The 27,788-nt window shown below is 35.6% G+C and overlaps 1 protein-coding gene across 1 annotated transcript; it reads left to right on the plus strand.

Moving 5' to 3' along the window:
• Positions 1-27,788, plus strand: LOC121390222 (E3 ubiquitin-protein ligase UHRF1-like). The gene is made up of 9 exons (XM_041521990.1): positions 1-133; positions 2,371-2,535; positions 4,844-4,943; positions 9,677-9,737; positions 10,046-10,158; positions 18,026-18,063; positions 21,396-21,549; positions 24,295-24,410; positions 26,381-27,788. Exons 1-9 carry the CDS (start codon positions 50-52, stop codon positions 26,702-26,704), a joined length of 1,155 nt encoding a protein of 384 aa, XP_041377924.1. The 5' UTR covers positions 1-49; the 3' UTR covers positions 26,705-27,788.

Below are 27,788 nucleotides of genomic sequence, written 5' to 3' on the forward strand. Positions count from 1 at the left end.
ATTGTCACGTTGTCACTTCTTTAGTTCAGTTTGTCGATTACAAAATAAAATGTCCAGCGAATATGAAAAGTTGCGTTTGCAAAACCTTGCTGACAATCGTCGAATTTTAGCAGAGATAGGACTTATTAACCCTGTAAGTTATATGCAGATTGTTACGTAGATTAACTTGAAGAGTAGCATTGGAAAGTAGAACGTCGTAGCCTTGAACTTGAAGTGCCCAGTTAAAGGTCCGATGTCGTAGTTGCAAGCGACATTTTTCAGTAATTGATTTATTTGTGAAAAAGACTACACATTAATCTGTCTAACTCGTACTCTTGTATAAGTAACGAAAAAATATATTATTCATTATTGGTTTATTAATTTTTTAAATTGTTATTATTTTATTTTTTTAGAAAATTGCTTGGCAAAAAATAGGAAGTAGACCTCAAAACCAGTGGCCTGTGTCTGTAGGGCTCACCCTGTTCATTGCCGAATTAGCGAATTGCTAAATTTTAAACACTGGCTTAAGCATTTATTATAGATCTGATTACTAAATCTGTGGTATGTGTCGTCATGTCTGTAGGAAGGTGGACATAAAAGATCCCTTGCTGCTAAACATTAATGGTACGGCAGTTAAGACTTCTGAACGTTCCAGCATTCAGTTCATTCAGGCGAATCAGGGTTAGTGATAGTATTAGCATGATATTTTTGGTATGCGGTCAAAACGGCCCCATGATGAAACGGCCCTGAACATGTAAGTCAAAACGGCCAAACAAAAAAGGCCAAAAGAAATGGTCAGAACGGCCAATAGGTACTATCACGTTAAATTAATTCCCATTAGTAATAATTAGTAATCAATATAGCCTATATCACAGGCAGTTCAAAAATATGTATAAAAATAACCAAAACAAAGGAATCACTGGTAACAATTTATTAGCCTACACAACGCAATTTACTATTGTAATTAAGACCACCAATTAACATTTTATTTAACAACACTGATAGACCGACCCGGCTGTGCCCCCCGGACGAGTTCCATGTGGCGCTACTCGTCGGGGTGTCGTGCGTGCCCGCCCTGTAATTCATTATTTTAATAATTCAATCTCAGAAAGGGAAGGGTGTGGGTAGTGGACCATCTAGGCTTTCCGGGTGAGTGCGTATCGTCTGAACGAGTTCCTAGTGGTGCTGCTCACCCGGGGGCCACAACGGGCCTGTTCCCCAATTTACTAATATAATTAAGACCACCAATTGACCTTGTATTTGAAAAGACCGATAGACCGATCTTTGATACCGTCATGATCAACGTCAAGACTCCTGCATTTCTCGACACTTGTGTAGATGAAATACATTTTTAAAGTATTATATCTAAGGCCGTCTTGACTTTTTTCAAGGGCCGTTGTGACTTTTTAACTTTGGCCGTTTTGACTTTTGTTAAGGGCCGTTTTGACTTTTTCACTTTGGTCGTTTTGACTTTTTAAGGGCCGTTTTGACCAATTATTGTTAAGGCCGTTTAGTACTGGGGCCGTTACGACTACGATCCATATTTTTAGTGATCAGTAGTATTAGCATGCATGCTGGAACGTTTGGAGGTCTTTCCGCCCCGATTTTGGAATGGCAGGGTGTCTATTTGTAGGACTTTATTATTATTATACAAGGTCTTGAAGACCATCTTCATATTTTGGAGTCTGTGCTAAATACTGACTCACTGAAAAATTAGAGAAAGTTCTAAAAAAAAAAAAAATGTTAAACTTGTATAAGTTGTAAGCATAGGCATATGTACTGTAATGTTTTTGGGGGGGGGGGGGTTGGAAGAGGATGGGCAGGTTGGCTTTTGCCCAAATTAAATGAAACTCCAAATCTGGATGACAACATTTAGTCATAATACTAATACTAGTAATAGCCAGGGTTTCTTCCAGAGGGTAAAACGGGTATGGCACCATACCCAAATTATTATTTTTTTAAGTTAACATTTTGACAAAATTAATTATTCTTATCATTATTGCATGATTTTCTTAACCCTAACCCTAAATGTAACCCATTTTCTTTGTTGGGGAGGCCCCCCCTGTTGACTGTGGCTGCATTCAATTTCATAGCGCCATACCCAAAAATTTCTTTCTGGCAGAAACACTGATAGCATTACTACCAAACAGCTATATAGAGTTGCGAACGATTCTCTACGCATTTTTACATGGATTACAGTTAATATTGAGGGTAGAATGATGGAAATACATGGTAAAAAGGGTCTGAGGTTAGCACATTTTTTCCCGGATATCTGCATCATTTTTGCCCGAATTTGAGTTTTTGCTCCATCACTAGGGGGACAGTTGGGGCCCTTGCCCCCTGTATTGTATGCTTATGTTCATAAATGAATGATTGATTTTTTATTTCCAGTTCAAACCTCTTGGCCGTGTCATTAAAAAGGGAATCAAGCGCAAGTCTTGTTTTGACGTGTCAAAAAACTCGAGACCAAAGAAGAGACTTGCGGTGGAAGTAGATCTTGAAAACTCTGGATCAATCCGAGGTTCCCGACGCCGCTCCGCTCGCATCAGTGGAAAGGTTTCACTTTTTTAACTTTGTGCATTAAATACCAGGGTTTTGGATCGATCCCCGTTGGTGGACCCATTAGGCCTTTTTTTTTTTTTTTTTTGCCATTGGGCTATTTCTTGTTCTAGCCAGTGCTCCACGACTGGTATAACAACGGGCATGGTGTGTGCTATTCCGTCTGTTGGATGGTGTATTACTGGGCTGGCTCTGGGTCAGCAAAACGTTTCGCCAAAATATCAATTTTTCATAAAATTATTTCGTCAAATTAAAATGAAAGTTGCCAATTGATTTTGAAATTCGCAATTGGTGAATTTGGCAAGTGCCAGAGCTAGCCCTCAGCCCTCTGTATTTAAAAGTTCTCTTGCTATTAATGTAGCAGCTTTCCTCTCTAAGACTATATGTCAAAATTAAATAAAATCTAATAGCCGATGATTAGGCATAGTAAAAAAAATGGTTTGGTTCCGGTTACTCAACCGTCCCTAGATTTTTGGTGCCGACCCTAAACTTTTTTTTAACCTTTCCCCCCCACCCTTTTTTTTTCCACCTGTTTTATTTAATAATCCATTAATATCAATCCTAATTTTCGTCGACTCTAAAAACAACAACTGCGGAGAGATGCCACGAGATCTGTCAGTCCAAGATCTCGTTACCAGAAGACCCGGAACACTTCGCGCAATTTTACTTCCGAAGAGTTCCAAATGAAAAGCTTCCGAGAGCCATTCGGAACTCCTCGTACATTTCCACGAAATATAAGCGTAGCGGAATGTGACGAGGTGTTCCGATTGGATTCACAAGTTCCGAATGAGTACGCGAACACGTCCGAGAGCATGTGGTGTCAATGGCGTCTTCCATTTACAGAGTAGAATGTCAAAACTGCTCATTCAAATCAAATAATATTATTTAAATCAATTTTAAATGAAACGACATTCAAGGAATTATTTTCTACCATATTCACCCTCATTAGAGTATGTATTGTCAGTTGCACTGTAACACAAAGAAAGAGCTTTTAATATATTAATCTGCTATACTATTCAGGAAATAGTTTTCCCTACCTACCTACCCTATTTGTTTTTGGCATGTAACAGGAACCAATTTTTTTTTTTACTTGGCCTTAATAAATCAGTGTGCTCTAGTGGTGTCATAAATTAAAACAAATCAAAATTATCATTTTAAATACCAGGCTGTATGTGCTGTTTTACTCACAAACTTGCATCCTGGACAAGACTTGCACAGGGCTTCTAGAATTTTTATAAAATTCACTAGCCATGGGATGAGTAATCTAAGAAATTTACTAGCTACGATTAAAAATCTACTAGCCATACTTTACTTTAAGTAAATACAATTTTATTAATTAATAGTAATAATCGGATATGTCATCTAAAGAGGGAGATGGAGCTTAAAATACTAAGATTGGGGGTGTGTTAGTGTGAGAGTGGGTTACATGATATTCATATTTAAAAAAAATAGATTAAAATGCAGCATTTGACAACTTTTGTTTTCACTAGCCGTTGGGTATGGTAATAATAGTTATTTACTAGCCCAACATTGAATATCACTAGCCATGGGAGTGGGGCTACCATAATCTAGAAGCCCAGCTTGCAAGTCTGTTTCGTGATTTCACAATATATACAAATTGTACGTGTTGATGGTGAAGACACATAATTTAAAGGGACATTCCTGAGTTTGTTGCATTGTAAGATGTTTCCGACTAATAAATTATTTCTACGATTAAACTTACATATTAAATATATTTTCTTGTTTAGAATAACAGTGTCTGTATATTCGACGTGTTTCTGGTCGGATTAATATTTGTAAGTAGTCGAAACTGGATTTTGTCTTCAAATAATTTTGTATACATGTACGAAAACACATACACAATGTATTTTAGGAAATAAAATGAAATTTAACCTAGTACAAATATTAGAACGATCAGAAACACGTTGAATATACAGACACTGTTATTCTAAACAAGAAAATATATTTAATATGCAAGTTTAATTGTAGAAATATTTTATTAGTCAATAACATCTTAAAAACTGCAGAAAGCTCAGGAATGTCCCTTTAACTAAAGCTTTAGCTCTGTATTTTATATTACAATGCAGTTAATGTTACAGTATTGGGGACATTATTTGTTAAACGGATAACATTTTGTTCAGTATCACTACTCAAATTTCACATATGGTCACACGTACAATTTTGAAATATTAAGCAGTAACTAGTTGCTAATCAATTTTCAAATGACTATAAATATCACTTCTCAAGATTTTGAAAATAAAATGTTCCCTGTTGAATATAAGATATTTTTTGTTCTTTTTTCCAGCCAGTTGGTACAGCAGAGCTGCAGGATGATTCTGATGACGACAACGACAAACCGAAGGTTGTCAAGGAAAAGAGACCTCACACATACGGACCTATTCCAGGTTTAGTAGCCTATATAAATTATCAATCTAATTAAAATTAGCTCCACTAGTTAATTACTAATACCTGTGGATCTAACAGCACCCCGTTGGAGCTCATGTCCAGTTTACTTTTCATTCGACCAATCAAAACCTTACTTGCAAAATCATGCCAGTGATTTGAAAAGAATTTGAAAACATTTGGGATTATGCCGAGGGTATACGAAATGATTACGAAGTATGCCAGAAACTTAATTTCTACATAAAATTTTATATAAAATTTGTTTCAAGACAGAAGAAAAAAACATGATTGTATAGCCATAAAATCTGTTTATACTAGTATCACAATCCAGAGTTTATTACTGCATTTCCCCCTTGTTTTTAATGTTGAAATAGACCGACAAGTTTGCCTATTGCATAAATAGTCTCGCCTGATATTTTTAGAATTTGTATGCTTCGGAATAACGCTATAAAAGGCAAAGTGTAATTGGTCGATATTTAAATTGTTATTTATAGATGAAATGTCACCTGGACATGGGAGTCCACGCAATGCTGTTAGATCTACTGGTAGACCAGTAGAGCTAATTTTAATCAGATTGATAAATTTTGTGCATGAATGTAAATTTTCTCTCATCTTAATGAAGTGAGATTATATACTTCTATAGGGCTCAAATTTAACAATGTCTCCCACAGCAATTTGGGATGGGACGTAGCCCAGTGGTAAAGCGTTCACTTGATGCGCAGTCGGTTTGGGATAGATCCCCGTCAGTGGACCCATTGGGCTATTTCTCGCTCCAGCCAGTGCACCACGACTGGTATATCAAAGGCTGTGGGATGGTGCATATAAAAGATCCCTTGCTGCTAATCGAAAAGAGTAACCCATGAATTGGCGACAGTGGGTTTCCTCTCTATATCTGTGTGGTCCTTAACCATATGTCCGATGCCATATAACTGTAATTAAAATGTCTTGAGTGCATCATTAAATAAAACATTTCCTTCCTTCCTTCCCACGGCAATTTAAATACAAAACTGTTGTGGATGAAAGAGCCCACCGACGGCAATTTAAATACAAAATTGTTGTGGATGAAAGAGCCCACCCACGGCAATTTAAATTCCTGACCACAGCAACATTTTTCTTTAATGACTTTTACAGCAAATAAATAAGACTGAAAGCAGGGCATGATATTTCACGGGAACTGTTGTTCTGTTTGCGTGTAAGTTACGCAACTTTAAAATAACGAGAACCGCGAATCGGTTACGTGGTGAACAATTAGGCCTACATTCTAAAATTGAAAGTACCACATATGAGTAATGAAAGTGAAAATCTGTATTTAAATACATTTGAACCACAACACTGGTGTAGGAAGCGGGGAGGGGGGCGCGAAGGGGGCATTTTCTACTTCTTTTGAGAGTATTGTTTTAATTCAAATTTCATTTTTCTAAAAATTGAAGCAAATTCCCGAAAATGGTTAATTTATTCATTGTTTAACTTGTAAGATTAATTTGTTGGTAATATTTACCCAGTTAATTTGTGTGGCTTTCTGATGTTTCTTTCAATAACAGTTTGACGTTTAAAAACTGTTATTTGTCTTTAAAATTTATTTGTTTAGCCATTACCAAATAGCAGACAAATTGTAATGTGAGTAACCGTAACATGAGTAACCAACTATTTTGATAACCAAAAATGTATTAATTGTACAATTTCAAAACTCTTATCATATAAAGATGCCTAAACACCATAGCTATACACCAATATATCCACTTTTATTATAACTGTTACAGTATGAGGAGACTTTGGATTTTAAGTGTGTTAATTTTTTGTCATGTCCTTTTTTGTAACGCGAGTAACCAATGTTTACACATTCACAGTATGAAAACTAATCATCATATTTCCTCTTCTTTGTTTTTTTATAATATACATTGATTATTTAACTAATAAAATGTAATAAAGAAAATAAGTGTTGAATGTATAATTATTAATCCTGAGCAAATCAAAAGAATTAGTATGGTAAAAATGTAGGAGCAAAAACTAACTTGGTGTTAGTAAGAAGTATGTTGCCTTGTTGGCATAATTATTCAGACACTGTTATTCTATTAAAATGAAATGTTGGTAACTCGCGTTACATATTTTTTGGTTGCTCGCGTTACAATTTTTGATGTATTCATGTTATGTTTCATGTCACTATTGTGAAAAATTTGTCGTTTCACAATTTTTATTCCTAATATATGATATTGATGATACCGAAAAACACTCTTTTAATAACCTCTATTTAGAAAAAATATTAATGCTTAAAATCATTAATATTAATTCACTTGCTTTTTAACAAACAAAATATCATTTAGCACTGTTAAACATTTTGTGCAAATGGCAATAGGTTACGTCAGCACAAACCAAACGATTATTCTCGCAATCTGTAATACAGCCTAGCGTAATCAATTTTATGTTCCTACATAAAACTGGGATATACTTACATGGTTGTAATAGGTTATATTGATTAAAACTAGGGATTTATCGATAAGTCGACATGTTGCGATATTTCTCTTTACGATATGGTTCACGATACATGCACTATTGTGTCGATACTTACGTTTTTAAAAAATCGACATTTGTCATTTAAATATTGATTTATTCAAAATAAATGTACGTTTTGTCAAATTTAAATCCAATATGACCATACGCAAACCGCATATCTTCCCATAGTTTCCATTCCAGTTACCGTTATCAGAAATCAGTCCACGCACAGATGTATATAGCGTTATGTTAAATTAATTTTGATTGGCTGATATCCAGACTTGTGGCCAATCGCTTGCTTGAAATGTGCATCATTGTTGCAAAGCATAGAGTTCTTAGCAGACAAATTTTAAAATCCGCCTGCGAAGTACAAGTCTGCCGTGTGGCGTTTTCTCAAGTTTCTCATTTATTATGAGATCGATATTAGAAAAGTGTGTACAAATAAGACTGTATCAGGCATGCAAGTCCATAATTAATTAAATGGCACCACAACAAATATGTCGTCACACATTAATCGCCATCATCCATGATTGCTCGACGGTTTAATTCAACACGCGAACATGATTTTTTAAAGCAAATAATTCAACACCTTTGTGAACTATTTGTGGTTGTTTTCTTTGCAATCCTCACAAATATTATAAGTCTGGATTTATTCATACATTAATAATTTTCAAGACCAACAATTCAACATTTTTTAATTGTAAATTTAATATCGCGATACTTATCGTGTCGTGAGGTGAATATCGTGATGCGTATCGTATCGCAACCCTACTGTATTGTTACACCCCTAATTAAAACATATTTTATTGCTTTTTAAAGAACAAATGGATTAGGCACAAGTTATACAATTTACTAGGCCTTCTCCATAACACTAGGTCTTCTAGGTTATAAAAATGACATGAATTACATGGGAAACATTTTTATAGTCTAAACTTTTAATTTTGTGGACACTTGGGAGACAGTTTCTACAGGTACATTGATGTGAGGTCTCACTACACAGTTCACTTCTGGGTGAAGGAAGGAAGGAAATGTTTTATTTAACGATGCACTCAACACATTTTATTTACCATTATATGGCGTCAGACATATGGTTAAGGACCAGTCAAATATTGAGGTAGGAAACCACTGTCGCCACTTCATGGGCTGCTCTTTTCGATTAGCAGCCAGGGATGTTTTATATGCATCATCCCACAGACAGTATACTACATACCACGACCTTTGTTACACCAGTTGGTGAGCACTGGCTTGAACGAGAAATTGCCCAATGGGTCCACCGACGGGGATTGATCCTAGACCGACTGTGCATCAAGCGAACACTTTACGGTTACCACTGGGCTTCATCTCGCCAGTTTTCGGGTGAAAGTTCATTCATCACGGTCCACTATAGAACTTTCCTAATTGTGGCATATGTTGTGGTTCACACATTCACTTCTAGCAATTGGGGAAGAATTAAAACAATTTGTGTTTTTCAATGGTAAGCCTTCTGGCTGGATTTCGCCCCTTCTATTTTGTAATATTGTGCATTGACTTTTTGGGACATGGGTGTATAGCAGAAGAGGCAGCAGGTGTGAATGGGTTCCGGACCAACCTGTCGAACACATAGTACAATCAGATGCGGCCATATAGCAAAAAACTGAGATGGAAATGTTCTCTCGATTTTGCAGTGAAAATAAATGCTTATATACTCAAAGGAAAAAGTTATTGTGACATGGATTGTTTGGAGTAATAAATTTGTGAATAGTTTTGTGGGTATGAAACAGCTCAAAGAAATGCAACCAAGCATATCAAATATATTTTTCTGCATAAAATATTAGTGGCTGTATATTAAATGTGTTTCTGATCGTTCTAGTACATTTATTTCAAAAAAAATATTTGAAGACAAAATCCACTCTGGGCTTCTTACAAATATTAAAACAACCAGAAACACAATGAATATACAGACACTGATATTCTAAACAAGATAATATATTTAATATGTAAGTTTAATCGTATAAATATTTTATTAGTCTGAAACATCTTACAATGCAGCAAACTCAGGAATGTCCCTTTAATGAGACCTGAGTAATAATTCTCAGTTTAAATGATTTCTGAGAGTTGTTTGTGTTATTTCCAGGTGTTGAGGTTGGGATTTCTGAGAGTTGTTTGTGTTATTTCCAGGTGTTGAGGTTGGGATTTCTGAGAGTTGTTTGTGTTATTTCCAGGTGTTGAGGTTGGGATTTCTGAGAGTTGTTTGTGTTATTTCCAGGTGTTGAGGTTGGAACCGTGTGGCAGATGAGAGTAGAGTGCTCTAGTGCTGGCATTCACAGGTATAGTTTTTTATTTGACCCCTACCGGTCCAAGTGGATCAGCCTTTTTTTTTAAATTATTTTAAATGCCTAACGGTATTTAGCTAAAATTTTATATATATATACGCGTGTACCTATTTTCGCATCCTTGCTTTGTTGTCGTCAAAACCTGTTTAAATTCAGAAAACAATTTGTTATAAAAACATTGATTGATTGAGCATTTCATTTCCTGAAAAATTTAAGACATTATCTGGAAAAGTCCTGGAAATATCCATGAATTTTAAAAACATTTTCAGGTGTAAATGCCCTGTGCCTGTTTTGAATTTCAGACCAACTGTTGCTGGTATTCACGGGGGACCTGAAGGTGCTTATTCCATTGCTTTGTCTGGTGGCTATGCCGACAACATTGACCTTGGAGAGTGTTTCACCTACACTGGAGAAGGTTTGTGGGTTTTGTCTTTTTCCTCAAATTAGCACCAGTGATAGCTCTGGCACTCACCAAATTGCAAATTTTAAACACAACTGACGAATTTTATTTGAATTTGGCGAAAGAATTTCATGTAATGATTGATATTTTCTTGATGGTGGGTTTCTGCAATTTTTAGAGTTTAATAGATAAATCTGGCTAAATGTTTTACACACCCAGGGCTAGCCCTGAGCTGCCCGTTCGGTTTGGGATCGATTCCCATTGGGCTATTTCTTGTTCCAGCCAGTGCAGGGCCATTCCATGGTAATGATTTAAAGGGACACGCCCTAGTTGTTTTTCGCTATTAAACCCATTTTTTCACAAATAAAATTGCACTTTACTTACCGTTTATTATTTAGAATATACATTTCCATTCACCTGAAGTGTTTTTTTGGTAATCCTGGTGTTTGTAATACCACAAAATGCATTTTTCGTATGTCATAAAAAGCCACGGGCTTCTGAGAAAAAAACGTTGAGCAGACAAGGTCTAATCTATTTTTAGAGGGGATATTCCCATTTCAATGTCACAGACGTTGGTATACCACGTGACCTTTATCATTTTGGTTCAGTTTGTTTTCTTGTGCACGGTTCGTGCAATCGACATCCGATTTGTTGTCGTTTGCTTGTTGTTCATTTGTGAGATTTTTCTTCACAGTTCGTGAACATTTTCATTAATAATAAAGTTCAGACAAGTAAGTATCTCAATACAAAATGTTACAAACCCTTAAAACCAATAATTTTGCTAAGTCTTACGATATCTGGAGAGGGGATACAACCAGGACAGAACAGTTGGAACATGTCCAGGAGAGGTGAAAGGAACGCACCCCAAGTCTGTGCACACAAATTTGTCGTGATGTAGGCATTGTTGTGCTTCGAGCGACATCTACCGGTGACATCAGAATACTAACTGATTAACTAATTATATCAAGCAATTGGGACATGGTATTTATCGATATAAAACCTGCTTTTTCACTCCATTTGACAAAAACGTGATCTAAGTGTGTTACAGGTTTGTAGATTAACCAAAATTATAATTTATTTTCGCTGGATGGAACTAGGGCGTGCGGCTTTAAGCCAGGACGTGCCATTCTGACTCTTATGATCTCCTTCACTAAAAATCCTTTTTAAATGGAAATGCGGTTTTATCATTTATGGACTCATTACATATAGTAGTATAAGCATGTCAGGCCTAATTTTGTTTTTATAAAAAAAAATGACTTATAAAGTGAAAAGTAAAATGTGCCAGGACGTGACGAAAATGGACATCACTTTTTTAACACTGCAGTAAATTCCAAAACTCTGCTCTCCTGATAGAATGTTTGCTTATTGAAATACACTGTTTACACAATATCCAGTCTATTTCTAAATGCCGTATTGCAATTTACTAAAAAAATATTTTTATGATGTAACATTTACTTTTAAACATTTCAGTACGAGCTAGGACATGACGAGCCAGGACGTGACTTTTTGTCCAGTTCACTTATACAACTAATAAATAACATATATATCAAATACTACTAAGGAAACACTGTTAATTTATGAAATCAATGATATTTACTTGTTTTAAGTGTTTTTATCATCAAAATAAGTGCATAAAATCCTAATTAATTGAACTGTCGTGCAAAACAAAAGGTTCTCATACAATATTCATATAATTAATATATTTTTATAACCAGAGACCATACTGTCAACAACATTGTTTATCCTGATGTTGCAAAGTCTGGCGATTTTTGTCTTACCTAAACATTACAATACATGTACAAACTAAAAAGGTTGAAGTATAGGTATAGGCTGCGGCATTAACTTTTGCATAAATTAGCTCACACTGATTGTACAAATGTAGCTACATTTCACATAAATTACATGTCCTGCATCAGTAAAGCTTCATTTATAGTTCTATCTATTAATGTTCATCTCAGTGCACGTAAAATTTGTCAACTTTTTTTTTTTTATATGCATTGAGATAGATTCTACAGATACACTATCAATGACACTGAATAAGCTTATGGTAGACCAGACATTTAATTCTGTAGAATTCTTGTTTGCAATTTACAATATATTTTACAATTAAAGGAGCTCAATCACGGATTTAGTAGGCCTTATTTCTCTAAATATGCATTATAAATGGAACTTACATTCATTTGGAATACCAAACCTAGTTACTGTATGATCCAAAACATTTTAATTGAACTACGATCGAGGGAATTCCACGACATGCTTCATTTTAAAAATTTGGAAGTCTTCTTGTAAAAAGTCATAAAAATACAGAAAAACAGACTCGTAGTGATGAGGCTATATATACGACAACTGTATAATTTATTTGTAGATTTTATACAAATGATCGCCATGTATAGAGACTTGGCAAATGAGTGCCGGCTATATACATGGCAAATAATAAAAACATTTTTTATTTCATGACGAAAATAACCGCGAATATGCTGAAATAAAATAATAAATAGTCTGAACATGAACTCACCATTTATTATTATTATTATTATTATTAGGCGCGTGTGCAAATTATTTTTACTGGTTCGCAAAGTGGTATTTCGGTTTTAATGGATAGCGTAAAAAAACAGTGTACTGTTGCATGTTATGTCGTCCAAAGGTTGGCTAATTATTACTTAACCCAGTTGAATCCAGTTCTATGTGCAGGGACAAGTTCAGCCTGCCGTTTGTGTGTGTGTGCATGCACGTTAATCTTGCATTTTTATAGCCAAAACTCCACCAGATAAAACTCTGCCCCTCCACCCCAAAAAGGTAGTAGTAGGCTAATAATAATAATAGTAGTAGTAGTAGTAGTAGTAATAGTAGTAATAATTGTGTATTATTATTATTATTACATGTATTATAATGTTGGTAAAATCAAGTCGCGGTGGGGTGGGGTGGGTGGGGGCGGTTGTTACAGAAACGTTACATAAATTTAGAGGGGGACCCGGCAGTGGTCTAAGATTTACTAGTAGCCTATAAAAAAATGTATTTTGAGTTTTATTGGCCCTTGCAATTTTGAGCATTTGAAATGCGACTAAATACAGCAAAATAACCTTTTAGTCATTTATTTACGGTAAAATTAACTTTTTTACAAAATTTACGTAAGGAGCCTCAAAATTGCAATCAGTGAAAAATTATTAAGTTCAAGCCCTGTTGTTAGTTTGTGTACTGTCCGTAGTTAGTTTCTCTTTCGGTTAATCTACCTCAGCCACTGATAATTTATTTATTTATTTATTCATCATCATTATTTATTTATTATAATTAATTTTTTGTTAGTACTGTTGGGACAATATGACGCTATTCATATATCTATGGAAAACGTACACAAAAGGGTCCGCTAAATTCATATACTCCCCCACGCTGTCCCCTGTTCAGAAAATGCACTGTTCGTACAGTACTTAGTATGTATACCTCCTGTTACAGATGGTTCGGTAATATGGATCAATGAATGAATGAATGAATGAATGTTTAACAACACCCCAGCACGAAAAATACATCAGCTATAGGGTGTCAAACTATGGTAATGCAAACAAATAAGGTGTCACGGGGATTCTATAATACCCGTAACTGAATAAAACACGATTATCAAAATATCTATCCTAACTGTATATCTATTAGATCTCTCTGTAATAGGCGGTTAAACCCTAGTATGGCTCGTCTCTAGGTATGATCAGAGATACGATCTTATATAAAGCATATATATTTATAGCACGTTTAGCTCACTAGAAACACAACAAAACACAATACACTTTGGAATCTGTATTAACCTATGCTGACAAACGTACAGCCGTAGTAGTTAATTAATAACAACAATAATAACAACCCAGAACTGATCACTTAATTAGTTAATCTCTAGGTGTCTAGTTACACAATATGCAAATCACTTCACCGTGACACAACACCCACACGTGTGATAATTGAGAAACGCTTCCAGGAGAAGTTAATTAATAAAGGAATTACAACACCATTCCTAACTGGTTAATTTTTAATTAACCCTTACTACTCTTTCAGTAACGTGTGATAATTTAGGAACGCTTCCAGAGGAACTTAATTAATAAAGGAATTACAGCTCTATTCCTAACTGGTTAATTTTTAATTAACCCTAACCACTCATTCAGTAACCTTGTAACACAGAATTAATACTGGTACCTATCACAATAAAGACAATAACCTACAGTTTACCTAGGTCTTCTAGGATGACTGGCTGAGCTTTATATTACCAAATACTCGTATAAAATATAGAACAGTAAGACTACGATTTACTTCGTCAGATGACCGAAGACACTGTCTAAAGAATATTGGTATAATACAGTATTAAAATATTTAAAGTCACATCAATCACATCAAGGTTATACACAGAGCAGAAATAAAATATTTACCAGTCCAAACGGACAACGTTCCCGGGAAGCTTCCTTTTCGTTCTCCCTGATACCTCTAAAAAAACTAGCTATTTATTATAAATCAGAATATTGCTTGGGGGTACAAGGTGGCACCGAAAATCTTATCATCTGATATTTCACCTCTACTAGAGTCGGTATATTTCTCTCTGATCGTCAGACTTACTGATGCCTTGGTCGCCAAAATCACGGTCGTCGAAACCGCAATCGCAGAGGTATTACGTAACTACTCGCCACATGGCCTCCACAGCTGGACTAAGTGCATATTGGAATGCCCGATCGCGCGAAGTATTACATAACAAGTTGCCCACCTGGGCTACGTGCAATGAAACTGCACACGGCCCTCTAACACAATTAAAATCGCCACAGGCGAAACAAATTTAAGAGCATGTTCCGTCACATAAGGTGATGATCAACATCAATATAAAAAGTCAAGATTTAAATAAAAACATGTAAAGAACTGCAAAAATACAAATATCACAGATAGATACTGACTTTTACTCAAATTTCAGTTTGTGCTGTATTGGCCATTCTCAAAGAGAATGTTACACCCCTGCACCATGGTGATGTTACATGGTGCACGTGCAGGGGTGGATCAATCAAATACATGTACTTATTTACCGCCTATATACATTTTTGCTGTGAATATAGCCAGCCCTCGTTAGTGGAGGTTATAGACACGGCCTTCGTGTATATATAATCACATCGTATATAAACACCGTCTAGTTCAGAGTATTCTTTAAAAATGTAACCATTCCTATCCCAAGTCAGCTGTTATGGAATATTTTGTATAATAATGAATTTGACAAGGTGGAAAATGACGGTGTTTGTGATCCAGATGTTTAGAGTTTTTCGCGTACGACTAACAATAAATTTACCTATAGATGCAAAGGCCTAACTAGTCGGGATTGTCGACATTTAACATGCTTCTGTTACTAAAATAAATTAATGTATAAGCTTAATTCATTGTTTGGTCAAAACATAGTAGCATAGAATTAATTGATAATAGTATTTTTGTATCTACATAAATCCATGTTAAAATATTCGAACATGCTCCCCCAAAAGTACAGTTTCTCAGTTTCCGATTCTTGATGGTGAGAGCAAAAATATTGAAAATAAAAGTAATTTCTTTTAGGTACATGTGTACATGTGCATTATCTAGTCAGTTTTGCCAATTTCTCTACATAGAGAGATATAATACATTTTTAATCATTACTCAATTTAACATGCCTTCTTGAATGTCTCGTTCTGGCTCAACGTTTAAGGTTGTTATTTTAATCATTTAATACAACCAGTCATCATTATACCTTTTATTTATACTTGGAACATTGAGAAGAAGGGAAATTTAAAAAATATTTTTATTTCTGAAAAATAGTTTTTAAATAAAACTAACTTTTATATGTCAAATCAGACATTATATATTTTGAAAAATAATTTAATATACTAATTATGATATGAAAGATGGCAAAGTAGTATTTTCATATGCAGTATATTTTAGATATGATGTCCTGATACCTAATTTTTAAATTTGCCATAACAGTCATGAAATATTACCAAAAAACAAATGTCACATCCTGGCTTACAAAAATAAAACCCATAAAAGATGAGTAAATTGGCAATAAAAGTATATTTGTATGTGCTTAAGGGTGTTATCTTTAAGCTATACTAAAAACTTAGTTTAACAGATCATTTTGAAATTTCCACACCCATGGACCAAATACCACGGAATGGCCCTGAACCGTGATTGATATATCAAAGGCCATGGTATGTGCTATCCTGTCTGTGGGATAGTGCATAGATAAAATATCCCTTGCTACAAATGGAAAAAAATAGTGGGTTTCCTCTTTGACGATCAAAATTTGATATCCACTGGCTGATGATTAATAATCAATGTGCTCTAGTGGTATTGTTAAACAAAACAATTCCCCCCCTCCTGAAATCAGACTTCTGAAATTAGCAGATTTCTTAATGTTAGTATGACTAACTTATTTCAGGCATAATTTCTGCTTCTTGTTTTTTGGAATACAATGTATGATAAATTATGCAAGGCCATTTTAACAGTTCTCATTCTTTTGATCTGCAGGAACGGGACAAAGCCCAGTGATAAAGCATTCACTTGATGTGTGGTCGGTCTAGGATCGATCCCCTTCGGTGGACCCATTGGGCTATTTCTCGTTCCAGCCAATGCTCCACAACAAAGGCCCCGTGGTATGTACTATCCTGTCTTTGGGATGGTGCATATAAAAGATCCCTTGCTGCTAATCAAAAAGAGTATCCCATGAAGTGGCGACAGTGGATTTCCTCTCTCAATATCTGTGTGGTCCTTAACCATAAGACGGATGCCATATAACCGTAAATAAAATGTGTTGAGTGCGTAGTTAAATAAAACATTTCATTCCTTCTTTTGTTATGCATTGCCGACATCCTTCTTTGTATTTACTCGATGTTACATTTCGCAAGAATCTTTTTCAGCTCGGGTCCAGTTGACTGCCCTACATACATTGTGTTACATATTGCATACAGAGATGAATTCCATAAATACCACAGCAAAGGATGCAGCCATCTTTATCACCTAATATGGATTACATCTAGCATTGTATATAAATTCAGTGCACGTCATTGAAATGGAAGAATGGGTTAGCATAAATAAATCATTTGTAAGAATGGTCTATTACTAACCATATGGTTAAAAATATCTTTGTACTTATCAAAACATAGAAACCAACCATTATGAATTTAAAACATAGATTGCGCTATTACGGTTGTCTTGTTCAAAATTCCGATTTTTAGAAAGCAAATTGTAATTTCGCCTATTTGGTGTCTGATCGTATTTTGAAGGCACAAATGTTGTTAACACCGGAGAAATGGAACTTTTTCCCTCTTCAACGTCTACAATCTTAGATTGGTTTCCTGCCTTGTTCTTTAAACTTATGGATTCTGAATAGCAAAACACTTCGTCGTCATCGATTGGCACACTAGAACCTTACAGGAACGTCAACCAAACGAGTTTAGTGATATAGATTAAGATTGATGATGGGTAATGTAAATAGGATATTAAACTCGTTAAGGATGCCTGTTTCATATCCTATAATTATTACATGATGCTTTCTTTCTTTTTTAATGGCATCATATAACAAATAATTTTATTTTTTGTTAATAAAGACCTATTGTTGTTTTCTGTTTTTTGTTGTTTTTGTTAAAGGCTAATTGAGAAAAGGGAATCGTTTAAATTTCGTCATATTTTAACAGCTAAATGAAAGATAACAATATATATTTATATATTTGGATTTTGCTACACTATTAAAATTAAATTTGAAATATTTGTTTAACTACTAAATGTATGACATTTAACATGTTTGTTTTCAGTTGTATATCTTTCAACTAGATTTGATTAATTGTTCTTTTTGGGAAGTAGCATTTAAATATTTTTACTAAATAATGTTTTTTCTTTTTTGTAGGTGGTAGAGATTTGAAAGGAACACGACAGAACCCAAAGGTATTGTGTTTCAGTGACTTATATTTAGAATTATAAATCAAAGGCCTGTCCTAATTCCTGGCTAGTGTTTGTATTTTACTATAAATATACAAATATTAGAACTTTTAAACCCACTTTGCATCTTGTAACTTGGCCTACCATTTTTATTTTAGTAGTTTAGTATGTAGGCATTGAAAACCAGTTTGTGGCTGTGTATAACTTCCAAAAGTCTAGTATCTAAATTCTTGGCATGGTGTATCATTATAAGGACTCTTGTGGAATAAAATATGAAGCAAAACATCGATACCAAAATATAATGTTATTATGGAAATACAGTGTAACTCCTCTAAACCAGACACCCACAGGACCAAGTAAAAAGTCTGGTTTTAAGAGGTGTCCGGTTTAAAGAGTTTCTCTTCTGTACAGATATTGAAAAATGTCCGGTTTTGAGAGAATTCTAGTTTACAGAGGGTTCAGTTTTGAGAGAATTCTAGTTTACAGAGGGTTCGGTTTTGAGAGAACTCTAGTTTACAGAGGGTTTGGTTTTGAGAGAATTCTAGTTTACAGAGGGTTCGGTTTTGAAAGGTTTCACTGTAACAAAATCTTAAAGAAAACCTATTTCATTTTGTGGTCCAGTGATAAAATTACATCAAGTAGGAGCATGTGGCTCGAAATGTGCATACGGCAAGCTGTGCATATAAAGTGTGAATAGTACGGGAAGTATTATATTTTAGTAAATCAATACTCGGCAAGCATTTATTAAATAGCCAGCAAATATTCACCGACTTCCGCCTATTGATCACATCCCTGGAAATTCTAATCAGTTTGTTGTCTGTCCCACATTTTACTATAATTACATGTGGGATTTAATTTAATCCCACCGCTGCCACCATGTTGTGTTTGTAGATTCCAAACTTGGAGACCACACTGACTTGTGCACGAGGCGTTTATTGCCAACTCCAAACCAACTAAACAGAGTTACTGTTCTTGGTCATACTATTAACCAAACATATATCATGACTCTACAGTGTGCACCATCCTGTGTAGGCACTGGATTTTAATACACCTACAACTTGATCAATTACTGATAAGAAGATAACATACAAGATAACCGTCGCACGTGTCAGCTACTACTAGTGATATTTCAATCGATTATAATTGAAAAAGCTGGTTTGGCTCTACCGATGTGATGACCAATTATAAAAATCCATAATCGATTGTGTGGGAAAATGTTATTTGTAATGTTTCTCCGGTATACATGTAGATGATGGAATTGAGGAAAATATATTGGGTTCGGCTCGAAACGGCCTGTGGCCAGGTTGCCAAATGCGACCAATGTCCCGTTGGGATGACTTGTATATTAAAACATAATGACGTTAGTCGCTCAGAGCTATAACATGAGAGCCGCTATTAATACTTGTTTTGCATATATTTATTCCACATAAAAATTTACCAACATCCATTATTAATTTTGGCCCAACATATTTTTTGGCGAGTTTCAAGCCCTGTTTTCATGTGTATTTGAAGAAAAAATATATAAATACATAAGTTATTAGAAGTAAAATTAGCAATTTGTGAGGCCTATTCCAGTGAACATGACACTAATTTGTGCATGGTGCATACAATTCTTATTCAAATCCTTATGATGTGTATATAATTCTAACCGCAGGGCTTAGACTTAATGCTGAGATATAACTTGACATACATGTAGGATTGGAGTATCACTCGACAGCATAAAAATGCCGTTAGTAAAGCTCCTCATCGATGGCAAATTATACACCTGGTGTTCATTATCTGCCAATGTGTAACATTTGCACATTTGAAATATGTCTCCATACAGGAAAAATAGGGGCAACACGTAGCCCAGTGGTAAAGCGCTCGCTTGATGCGCTGTCGGTCTGGGATCGATCCCCGTCAGTGGGCTCATTGGGCTCTTTCTCGCTCCAGCCAGTACACCACGACTGGTACATTAAAGGCCATGGTATGTGCTATCCTGTCTGGGATAGGTGCATATAAAAGATCCATTGCTGCTAATCGAAAAGAATAGGCCATGAAGTTTCGACAGTGGGTTTCCTCCATCAATATCTGTGTGCCCCGTAACCATATATCAGATGCCATATAACCGTAGATAAAATGTGTTGAGTGCGTCGTTAAATAAAAAACATTTCTTTCTTTCTTTCCTTTGCTGCTAATTGAAAAGACTAGCCCATGAAGTGGCGACAGCGGGTTTCCTCCATCAATATCTACATATATGTGCCCCGTAACCATATATCGGACTCCATATAACCATAAATAAAATGTGTTGTGTGCATCGTTAAATAAAACATTTCCTTCCAATTAAATAGGCAACAAAATATCGCCACCTGCTGCCTTTTAATTACGTCCTTGTATATTATTATTTTCTCGTTCCAACCAGTGCATCACAACAGGGCAAAGGCCTTGGTATGTGCTGTCCTATCTGTTGGAACTGTTCATATGAAAGATCTGTTGCTGCATTAATTAAGAAAAATGTAGCGGGTTTCCTCTGATGGCCGAGTCAGAATTGCAAAATGTTTGACATCCAATAGCCGATGATTAATTAAACAATGTGCTCTAAAAAAACTTTTTAACAAACTGTAACTCTATTTCAATAGGCCTCTTGTAGGGTCTCCGCGAGTACTCGGGTCCGAGCCGATTCTAGCAAGACTCGATTCCATTCACAGGACTCGAGTACCCGTGCAAAGAAGAACACTGTCATTTAATTATATTTTTTTATATGTCATATTGCCATATTATCCTTGACGCCGGTTACATTATAAAGTTATGAAACATGGAGTAAAAACAAACGTGGAATGTGTGGAAAGCATTATCAGGACTACAATGTAGGTCTGCCACTCGCCAAATTCGCCAATTGAGAATTTTGACAACAATTGGCAAATTTTGACAAGAATTAGCGAATTTTATTTCAATTTGGCAAAAAAAATATTGTGTTATAATTTATATTTTGTTGGAAAATAGCTATAGGTTTGGCATTTTTTGTATAATTTGGCAAAATTTTCTGATCATCCAGAGCTTGCCAGTGGCGTGATTTGGATCCATGTTCAGCACTGGAATTAAGATAAAACAGAATGCTACTTGCTAGTTTACTTTATTCCTTATATTAGTCTCATTATCATCTGGTGTAAATGGCGGGTACTCGGGTTCGGGTCGAGTTTGACCCTCGAGTAGTCGAGTCCAATATTTTAAACTCGTGGAGGCCCTAGCCTCTTGTTAACTCTAAACCTAGTGAAAATCTTATTAAATAGGCAAAGCTGTATCCCCTAGTAAATACATCTCTGAATATTATGTACAGCTCTATTTTATTTTTTAAACAGAATCTAAGGACTGCTCCCCAGTCGAAGGATCAAACCCTGTCGAGAGGTAATTTGGCACTGAAGACGAGCGTTGATACCGGTCGCCCTGTGCGCGTCATTCGAGGTTACAAACTTGATAGTCCATTTGCACCTGAGGAAGGCTACAGATATGATGGTAAAAACATTTTATTCACCTCAGTGAGGTTTCATAGATTTCTAGGAAAGCCACATGTAGAACTTTGAATAGGGCTGGTCAGGGCTATCTCTGCCATTCGCGAATTTTAGGAATAATTGGTGAATTTATTTTAATTTGGCGAAAACATTTCAAGTAATAATTGATGTTTTGTTGGCAAATAACTGGGTTTTACCTTTTTTAAAGATAAATTTGGCGAAATGTTTTGCTCACCCACAGCTAGCCCTGCTGGTAGACATTCAAGGAGTAGGGGGGAGGGGGGGAACTGGTGGAATTGTTTTTTGGGTTTTTTTTCATTTGAAGTGACACAAGAAGGGTGGACACTGGAATCACAACCTTGCATCGGGGAACATTTTGTTTTCAAAATCTTGATTAAGGATATTTCTAGTCAATTAAAAATTGATTAGCAACTACTTTTTAATGTTTTTAAATTGTGTAGTGATGTCTGAAACATGTGTTGCGAACAAATAATGCACAAAATAAATGTTTCTTGAATGCTATGTTGTTCCTGATGGCAGAGAAATCTTTGAAAACTCTACATGTAAATATGTCCTAGCAACTGTATTTAAAAGTTATGGAATTTGGTAAATAACAAAGTGCATAACCTTGCCAGTGAAATCTTGAGTCTGGACCTAGATGGGTTTTTTTTTTTTTTTATCCCACTGCCCCCTTTCTTCCCGATCTGGCAACTTCTCCTTTCTTTCAACATCTTTCGCTGTCTACCTCCACATCCCAGTCCTCTTCTCTTCAACTGTGGCAGGTGTTTGTGCCACACACCTGCCATTCCCCATCAGCTTTTAGCTGTGGGCTTACTTAGTCTGACCACTTCAGGGAGTGTTCAGTAGTTATCGCTGACATTGTTAAGAGGCACTTGTAACCACCTACTCTACACCCCTACTACCGGCGGTCGTTAGTTAGTGCCGTGGGTCAGACCAGTTTTATTAGCAGCAGAGGACGAGGATGCAGGGAAATACACAGAGACTGCACCCGTAATGCAGTTCTTGGCTCAACCTCTTCTTTTCACAAGTTAAATGGCTGTCAGTAAAATCTCGGTTACAGCTGCACCTTTTGATGTACATCTGATTGTAGGTCGCTCCAGCCAGTGCACCACAACTGGTATATAAAAGACCGTGCTATCCTGTCTGTGGGATGGTGCATATAAAAGATCCCTAGCTACTAATCAAAAAGAGTAGCCCATTAAGTGGCGACAGCGGGTTTCCTCTCAATATCTGTGTGGTCCTTAACCATATGTCTGATGCCATATAACCATAAATAAAATGTGTTGAGTGCGTCGTTAAATAAAACATTTCCTTCCTTCCTGATTGTAGGGTTCTACTTTCTATAAGCAACTGACGCCATATACATATAACCATAAATAAAAAGTGTTGAGTGCATTGTTAAATAAAACATTAATTACTTTCTTTCTATAAGCAAACACAAATCTCTTAGAAAAAAAATATTACTAATTTGGACACATCCTGTGCTACTGAGTTAGCACCTCATACGAGGTAGCTGTACCTAGGGCAAGCTTTGATTGTTGCGAAATTTTCACAAGATTGTCTCAAAATTGCAAAACCTGTAGTTTACTTTCCAACAAAATATCAATTATTACGAAAATATTTGCCACCAAATTAAAATAAAATTCACCAAGTCTTCCTCAAATTTGAATTTGGCAAGTGTCAGAGGTAGGTGAAAAATAGTTTCTGGTTTCAGTTCACAGAGAATTCATGTCTTAGAAAATATAGTGAAACTGGTTTAAACCACTGACCCTGGACAAACCAGATTCTTGTCAAGTTTTATGGTCCCATATTTTTTAATTAAAAAATTATAATATGTAACCCTCTAAATACCAGATCCTGTGTAAATCGAATAAATATTAGGTCTGCTGTATGATCCTGTGTAAATCGAATAAATATTAGGTCTGCTGTATGATCCAGTTTAGACCGGTTTAGTTCTGCTGTATAGTGTTCAAGATTAATGGTATCCCAATATCCCGGGGATAACAGAATTTAAATTTGGATACCAGACTTCAATAACCCAGTATCCCACTGGGATACCATAAAATGTTGTTCGGTTTTTTAATCCTGCATTGTTATTTTTCACTGAAACAATGAAAGTCATCATTTACTGGTGAAGTTAAGTAACAGTATTTTCGAGCACGTACCCAGTCTAATGCTATGCCGTAGCAATATCTCACCTAACTCGTACCCAGTCTAATGCTACACTGGAGCAATAGCAGCATAGCAATGGACTGGGAACCTCTAAGTCACTATTGTTTTTGTTAGATGTTTCCTCCCTTCAAATTTTATTTGAGATATTGATTCCCCATCTGCAGAAAATTGACACAGGTAGATTTATCATTAGTAATGTCAGAAACACTTATAGATTACTGCTAAATATTAATTTATGTCAGTATTACTCAAAAAGAGATGCTGCAGTTTTGATTACTGCGTAGCAATAGACTGGGAACTAGAACAGTGTCATCCAATTTTGTTACGATGTTATTTATGAATTTCATATACGTTGGATACTAAATTCTCAGGTGGGATACCAGATTTTGAAATGCTAGTATCCAACTGGGATACTGCCCAAAATTTTTAATCTCGAACACTGCTGTATGATCAAGTTTAGACCGGTTTCACTGTATTAATAAAAGGCTTTTTCTCCAGTAAGTCTGCCAATGTTTATTTTAATTTTCACAACAAAGAATGATTGTTTGTTTTTCAGGAATTTACACGGTTGAGAAGGCGTGGTACACAACAGGTCTGTCAGGGTTTGGTGTGTGGAAGTTTGCCTTGCGACGATGTAGTGACCAGCCCTCACCACCATGGGAGTTGGTTCAGGTAACAAATTATACTGTTATAAATATTAAAGGGACATACCCTAGTTTTTAAACAGTAAGGCATATTTTTTACTATTAGGGCCGTTTTTGATAACTGAAATCATATTTTAATTAGATTTTATTGTTTATATTATCCATTTTTTGTTTTTGGTGATCCTGGTGTTTTTAATATCACAAAATCCATTTCTCATATTTTTTAAAACACGCGTGCGTGAGAAGTAACAGTTATAGAGTTGAGTTTAAGTCTATTTTTAGAGGGTATTTCACCATTTCAAAGTCACAGACTCGTGTTTCACTCAAATGTAACTTTATCCAAATGTGTGATACAGGTTTGTAGATTAACTAAACTTAGTGTTAATTTTCACGGGTTGAAACTAGAGTATGTCCCTTTAACTTCAGCTTGTAATTGGGTTTGATTCTTATCATTCTTGACTTACTTGTTGCTTGGAGTTCAGGCCTTAGAAAATAGCTAGAATCAGTGTTTGCCTAGCACTTGGGGAAAATCTTGTTGGGCATGATCCATTTTTCATGTACATGTACACATTAAATCGTCATCATTTTATAACAAAGAAAGGAATGTTTTATTTAACGACGCACTCAACACATTTTATTTTATTTACGGTTATATGGCATCTGACATATGGTTAAAGACCACACAGACATTGAGAGAGGAAGGAAGGAAGGAAGGAAATGGTTTATTTAACAACGCACTCAACACATTTTATTTTATTTACGGTTATATGGCGTCTGACATATGGTTAAAGACCACACAGACATTGAGAGAGGAAGGAAGGAAGGAAATGTTTTATTTAACGACGCACTCAACACATTTTATTTACGGTTATATGGTTAAGAACCACACAGAAATTGAGAGAGGTAACCCACTGTTGCCACTTCATGGACCCTTTTATATGCATCATGCCACAGACAGGATGACACATTTCATAGCCTTTGATATTCCAGTTGTGGTGCACTGGCTGGAGCGAAAAATAGCCCAGTGGTTCCACCGATGGGGATTGATCCCAGACCGATCATGCATCAAGCGAACGCTGAACCACTGGGCTCCTGCTCCATGATATAATGAAAGTAGAGTTTGTTTTATTTAATGACACCACTAGAGCACATTGATTTTTTTATCTTTTCATCGGCTATTGGACGTCAGACATATAGTCATTCTGACACTGTTTTTTTTAGAGGAAACCCGCTGTCACCACATAGGCTACTCTTTTACAACAGGCAGAAAGGGATCTTTTATTTGCGCTTCCCACAGGCAGGATAGCACAAACCATGGCCTTTGTTGAACCAGATATGGATCACTGGTCGGTGCAAGTGGTTTACACCTACCCACTGAGCCTTGCGGAGCACTCACTCAGGGTTTGGAGTCTGTATCTGGATTTAAAATCCCATGCCTCGACTGGGATCCGTACCCAGTACCTACCAGCCTTTACAAACTTTACTTTATCATGCAGTAGTAATCATAGTTCCATGATTTTACCGACACAGTACCGGAAATGATAGTTTTCGTGAAATCTGGGGGCCTGTATCCATCTTAATCTGGGGGCGGGGCGTAGCCCAGTGGTAAACCGTTCGCTTGATGTACAGTCGGTCTAGGATCGATCACCGCCGGTGGACACATTGGGCTGTTTCTCGTTCATTCAGTGCTCCACAACTGGTACATCAAAGGCCGTGGTATGTGTTATCCTGTCTGTGGGATGGTGCATATAAAAGATCCCTTGCTGCTAATCAAAAAGAGTAGCCCATGAAGTGGCAACAGCAGGTTTCCTCTCTCATTATCTGTGTGGTCCTTTTCCCTATCTCTGACGCCATATAACCGTAAATAAACTGTTCACTTTTTTTTTTTTTTTGTTTTTTTTTTTTTGTTGTTCAATAGAGCAATTAAACTGAGCAATTCCCAGACTCACATAAACTTTTGACTTACTTAGTTTTTTTTTTTAATTGTTTTTACAATAGAGCAATAAAACCGTGAAGGACGACCTGCCTGACTCCCAGGATTCTGGAGTTGGTTCAGACACTGGGAATTCTGAAAAACTGTCCGACCAATCAGACAGCGAGCAGTCTGGATCTCCCCGCCAATCAGATGATGAGGAATCAAATGTGGGATCTCAACCGACTGACCAATCAGAGGACAGGTTACATTCTGACAACCAGTTGGATTTAAAGAACTCTAATTGTGCTGATCAAGAATCAAGTTCTCAAGCTCATTTGAATGATGCAAAGTCCGATTCTGCTGATCAGTCAGATGATCAAAATAACTCTTCTGAGCTGATAAAATAGTGATGTATCAAATTCTGCCAGTGGCTAAATTGGAAGAAAATTTGAAAAAGTTGAAATGACTTATATCCCATCCCATTCTCCAACAAAAATGTAGTTTTTTTGTAAATAATTTAAGTTTGGTTTAACATAAGAAGAAAATTAAATGTGTTTTGGAAATAACAAAAAAATACTGTTTTTGTGTCCAATTTAGAAAACATTTGGGTCAAAAATAAATAACTTGTAGTAAATTCCATAGCATGAAAAAAGGTGTTCCCTGTGGGATGGACTATGGTTTTATTAGTACACTGGGTAAAAATAACAACTAAACCTGAAATACTAAATCTGGGGTTTTTTATGAATAAAAGGTAAAATGGAAAAATTAAATAAATGACTTAAATGTGTACTTTGGCATAGATTTTTTGTTTATAGTATAAACTGGGAGGTGGGGGAATTCAAGATATATATATATTATTGTAATTATCTGGCATGAAAGATATGTTTGAAAAAAGCCAAACACAAAGTAAACAAGTTGAGTTTGATGAAACTGTTTCCTAGTTGTGACTAATGTTGTTTGAAGAAAAAAAAGTTGAATTGAATCATGCAAGAAAGTTAATTAAAAATTGTTTTATTACAGTGTATGTTTGAATGAACTGGAAATCATTGTCCAGGAATTTAAAGATTACACTTTTTTCATGAAATTGTTTTTTTTTTTATAAAATTAGTTAGTATTTTACGAACACACTGCTTTATTTTACATGTACTCTTAACCACACAATTAAAGCCATGGATTGTAGTTTTAGAGGAACATGCTTTTCTATTTCATATAAAATTAATTTTTAGCTTTTTTTTTTAACACAAAGACAACAATTAATACATTAAATTTGCCAAAATTAATAATTTAATTAAACTTGTAAGTAATATGTGTCAGTAAATTATAAAAAAAAATAACAACAAAAAAGGCTGTACTAGTCAAAATAAAAGTAGAGCACATTGATGTATTAATCATCGGCTATTGGATGTCAGACATGCTACATTTTTCCATTTGTAGCAAGTGATCGTTTATATGCACCATCTCATAGACAGGATAGCACATACCACAGTCTTT

This window comes from Gigantopelta aegis, chromosome 15, assembly GCF_016097555.1.
Source record: "Gigantopelta aegis isolate Gae_Host chromosome 15, Gae_host_genome, whole genome shotgun sequence".
Lineage (NCBI taxonomy): Eukaryota > Metazoa > Mollusca > Gastropoda > Neomphalida > Peltospiridae > Gigantopelta > Gigantopelta aegis.

Excerpts from the sequence above, each read along its gene's own strand:
- LOC121390222 (XM_041521990.1), top strand. The coding sequence starts at position 50 with ATGTCCAGCGAATATGAAAAGTTGCGTTTGCAAAACCTTGCTGACAAT. Across the intron at positions 4,944-9,676 it reads CACATACGGACCTATTCCAG|GTGTTGAGGTTGGAACCGTG; the intron begins GTTTAGTAGCCT and ends TGTTATTTCCAG. Across the intron at positions 10,159-18,025 it reads TTTCACCTACACTGGAGAAG|GTGGTAGAGATTTGAAAGGA; the intron begins GTTTGTGGGTTT and ends TCTTTTTTGTAG.